This window comes from Austrofundulus limnaeus, unplaced genomic scaffold, assembly GCF_001266775.1.
Source record: "Austrofundulus limnaeus strain Quisiro unplaced genomic scaffold, Austrofundulus_limnaeus-1.0 Scaffold187, whole genome shotgun sequence".
NCBI lineage: Eukaryota > Metazoa > Chordata > Actinopteri > Cyprinodontiformes > Rivulidae > Austrofundulus > Austrofundulus limnaeus.
Window position 1 is genome coordinate 652,661 of NW_013952589.1, and position 4,615 is coordinate 657,275.

The following is a 4,615-nucleotide window of genomic DNA, read 5'->3' on the forward strand; positions in this document are numbered from 1 at the left end:
CTTTGTTTCTTTGTTTCTTTGTTTCTTTGTTTCTTTGTTTCTTTGTTTGTTTGTTTGTTTGTTTGTTGCACAAGCATTTCTGGTCATTTTAAAGACATCTGTCATCTTGTGCACACATTTGTTTTAAATAAAATTAGTCCCAAATTCGAACCCATCAATATCTTCTAGTTTATAAAGCAATAAACCTGCAATGTTCAGGTTTCTCTTGGAAAAAAATGTAGAAATGACCCAAACTTAAATGGAGTCTCAATTTTGGGGACATCAACTTCACTTTGTCTGTTTGTTATCTGCCATAATGGAGAAAAATAACTTTATTAAAAAAAAATCGGGGTTTAACGTCGTGGTTTTCTTTTGTCCAACAGTCCCTGAAGGCAGCAGATAGAGATTCMCTCATCTCTTTGCTCCAGTGGGTGGGCTGGGCGGACTCTCTCCCTCCTCTGCTCAGTGTCGGCTCAGTCTGATCTGGACTCGGACTCAGACAGCAGGATTAACAATGATGATGATGATGATGAGGTCTCATTTATCTCATTAATTAGTTTTTAATGGAGACAAAACGCAGGATCAGGATGCTGCTGGTGACTCTGCTGTTCTGCTTCTGTCCGGCTGTTCTGGGGCAACTGGAGGAATCCCAATTGGAGGAGGAGGATGTTGATGATGCCGATTTGGCAGACTTCGATTTAGACTTTGTAAGATTTGCACCGCCGCTTTGCGCACGTAATGTCTTTGCATTTGTTTTTATACTGACCTTGTTTATCTTTGCAGGCACCACGCAGGGTCCCTCGGCAGGTGAAACAGATTCTTATCAAGGTAAATTTTAAAAAATGAAGTTTAGATGCGGAAAACTGTTTAGATTTTTGCTGTTTTTTTGTTCTTTTTTTCCCTCATAAACAATGTAAAGTATATAACTGGTACAAAAGTTGGATTAAACATAGTTTTTGTTGCTATCTGATGCTTAGAAATCACTTTAATAAAAGAAGGAAAATAAGTGAAAATGAACTAGACGTTCGGGTCTAGATTAGATGACCTAGTTTAAATCAGTTTAAAATGAATTTGGAATCAAACTTGTGCACTTTGGGCGTGACGCAGGAGACCCGCCAAGTGCGCGGATGTGCCAGAGTTCCTGTAATGTTGAAATAATCTGAGCTCAACAAACCCCTCAGCCTGTTGAGTCATTGTGTGAAAGTGCAGCTGGCACTGACTTGTCGAGATGAAAGACGAAAACAACTCGCGCAGCATCAGCAGCGCGTCTTTACGCACAGCAGGAACCGACTCTTTACGCACAGCAGGAACGTCTCTTTACGCACGGCAGGAACCGACTCTTTACGCACAGCAGGAACGTCTCTTTACGCACGGCAGGAACCGACTCTTTACGYACAGCAGGAACGTCTCTTTACGCACGGCAGGAACGTCTCTTTATCAGAAGCAGATTAAATGAGGGTGAGTCTGCAATGTGGGGGTTCTCACTTATTTTATTCTCGTTCGCAGGAAGCCAAACCTCACATCCAGGAGCTGTCCATCAAAACCACCATCATCTCCCGCTACGCGTTCACTGCGGTGTACTGCGACATGCTCAACCGGCACTCTGTTGCCGCTGAAGGACTCTTCCAGTTCCAAATCCCCGCTGGAGCCTACATCTCTAACTTCACAATGTAAGAAGCACCCAGGTCTTTTCAACTTCAATCACACATTGTGGGCCTTTGATCAATATCAGATCATAAAAGGACCAGATAACTGTGAGGGGCACAGAGAGAGAAGACAAAACAATGCAATGTGGTGTGTAATTTGTATTAATCAAAATGTGAAAGGAAAATTAATATGAGTACATTTGCAAATCTTTTGAAGACCGTTTTTGAAGATTTGTCAGTGAAAATTCTTCAAAAATCATCAAATCTGAATGGGTAAAAACGACGAACACCAGTTCTGGTATAAAAGTTTAACTTTCCCATTTGAACTTTGTAAGCTGCATAACATGAAGTTCATCTGAACTAATGTAGAAGATAACAGTCTAACTGTTGTTGTAATTTGCATCTTTTCTGTCCCTAACTTTATGAAGCGGCAGTTTTTATGGAGGTTGAAGCACTAAGAGAGGAATGAGTTTTATAACTCTGTAAACAAACCGATCCAGTCGTTCATGTTCACGATGTGTAAATAAGTATTGACAGCATGTTGTGAGGCCTTTGTCTATTTGAGCCATGACAATGGCACGCCTGAATTTGTGTGACACTCTAAAGCGTGACCTTTGACCCCTCCCCCCCTTGAACCAGGATCATTGGAGGGCGTGTCTACCAGAGTGAAGTCAGACCGAAGGAAAAGAGGGTCAAAGAAGGGAACGGCAAACCTAAGAGCAAAGAGTCAAGCGACACGAGGTATGAAAATCCTGATCTGTGTGTGTACATGTTTTTGTTACCTGGTGGGGACGATTTATAACCATTTACCCAGTACACACAGCCTTGTGAGGACCCACTGCTGCTTATGGGGTCAAAAGCCGTTTTAAAAATCACATAAAATACATCACATAAATGTAGYGGACAGAATTTTCAGTCTTTCAGTCGGCTGTCAATAAAACCTGTAACCCAAGAAATGACAGTGGAAGAAGTGACATCATATCGTTTCCAGCTGAGCTGCTAAAAAGAAGTGAAAAGTCTCACTGCGTTATCAGAAAAGGAGGAAGACCAAATAATTTAAAACCACTAAAAAAAGGAATCTATCTGAATTTCTAGAACTACAACAACTCAAAAACTGTGTTCAAGATAATAAATGTTTTAAATGTGGAGTGAGACTGAGGCTGTGCATGCAGAGGTGGGAGTGTCATGATGGGGTATGACATCATCAGTGAGGTGTTTCCTGTTCTCCGCTCCAGCCCCGGGCCCGAGGCGGAGGTGTTCAAGATGGCAGTGAGCATACCCGGTAGGAATCGGGGCATTTTTCTGCTGACGTACGAAGAGCTTCTGCAGCGGCGGCTGGGACGCTACGAACACGTCACCAGCCTCAGACCCCTGCAGCTGGTCAGCCGCCTCAGCCTGGACGTCACCATCGTCGACCACTCGCCCATCACGGACCTCCAGGTGCTGCCGCTACGCAACGGCAAAAGCAACGGTGCAAACCCTGCGGCCCGGCCCAAGGAACCAAAGTTAACAGGTTCATTAATATGGAATACTTTGGTTTCTACTACAGACAGAGGGTTTTTTTTTTCATGAGTAAATGCTTCAAAGGAGAAGGAGGAAATGCCACCTCTAAGACACATTTCCTTTTTTTGGGGGGGGGGGGGGGCTGGCACTGGTTTAAATTTACTTCAAGGTGACACATGGTTTATTTGTTCTYATTCCAAAAAAAGGAAAAAAGAAACCGTGACTCACTTCCTGTCTTTGTGCCCCAGCCAAACCCGAAGTTCCCATCACCACCGCCATCAAGAGCGAAAACAACGTCTGCACGATCACCTTCAGGCCCAACATCGTCCAGCAGGCCAGGATCTCCACCAGCGGCATTCTGGGAGACTTTGTGATCCGCTACGACGTCCAGAGAGACACGGGCATCGGAGACATCCAGGTGAGGGTTTTCTCTTCCTGTCAGCTAACTGTCACAAGCAGACACTTTGTGCACAGAAAYGCACGTTTATTTTATTTCTCTGGCTTCTTGCCACCAGCTTTGACTGCCTCTCTTTCTGGGTTTCTACAATTTGAAGTCTTCTGCGCGCCTCTTGTTTCCAGGTTCTAAACGGACATTTCGTTCACTACTTTGCCCCCAAAGAGCTGCCTGCTGTGCCCAAGAATGTGGTGTTTGTGATCGACACCAGCGCCTCCATGTTGGGGAAGAAGATGAGACAGGTGAAGCGCCTCATCTTGGTTTTATTTTGCTTGTTCAGACAGTCGAGGAGAACTTAACATTCTCACTCTCAAAGGTTCTAATAAAAAAATAAAATAAAATTAATTTGGACGTTGTCCTATAAAAACAATAACTCGTCAGTTGGCCACTATATTCTGCTTTTGGTAAAACGRTGCAACAAAATCTGTGTCAAAAGGATTATTATTTTTTTGACTGGAGTGACGACTGCCAGTCGTGTTTACCTGACATCGTCTCAGTTCATTTGTCTAATTTACTTTTGGAGCCAACCTGATTCAAGATGGCCACCGCAGCTTATTGACTTTGGGAAACACAAAAATTGTGATGACGCCGTCAATTTTACAAATGTTGAGCTAAAACTTGGTGTGGTAGTAGCTGAGAGTCATCCCCAACACTGACTGGAGTGCGCAGAATCCACGTGACCATGTGATCGGCTGGTGAAGCTAACGGCTAACGCAAGAGCCTGGATTTCCCATTGCTGTACATGTTGATAACAGAGCAGAGAAAAAAGAACTGACAATATAGAAATCATAAAAACTATTAATAATAATATTAACCCAATTATTATTAATATTTTACAGTTTATATAATCTATCTAATGTTTTAATGCCAGAAAAGCTGTTTGTGTTATGGATTTATTAACAGAAGATAAACAGGAAAGCATCTCATTTCACAACACAAGTCAGCAGATTTGATCTTATTTAGCTCAATGTGATCTGAGCAGAACTGAAGCTAATATTATAACAGTTTAAAGTTAAAATAACTTTATAAAGTT

The 4,615-nt window shown here is 42.6% G+C and overlaps 1 protein-coding gene across 1 annotated transcript in view; it reads left to right on the top strand.

Annotated features, from left to right (window-relative positions):
* The first annotated feature begins 454 nt into the window (after window positions 1-454).
* The window catches only part of itih5 (inter-alpha-trypsin inhibitor heavy chain 5), a 16,200-nt gene continuing 12,039 nt past the window's right edge, over window positions 455-4,615 (top strand). Inside the window, exons 1-7 of the mRNA XM_014018228.1 lie at window positions 455-686; window positions 763-807; window positions 1,486-1,649; window positions 2,265-2,366; window positions 2,861-3,138; window positions 3,377-3,546; window positions 3,708-3,824. Of these exons, the coding sequence (XP_013873682.1) occupies window positions 543-686; window positions 763-807; window positions 1,486-1,649; window positions 2,265-2,366; window positions 2,861-3,138; window positions 3,377-3,546; window positions 3,708-3,824 (1,020 nt within the window). The 5' untranslated portion in view covers window positions 455-542. The remainder of the gene's footprint in view (window positions 687-762; window positions 808-1,485; window positions 1,650-2,264; window positions 2,367-2,860; window positions 3,139-3,376; window positions 3,547-3,707; window positions 3,825-4,615) is intronic.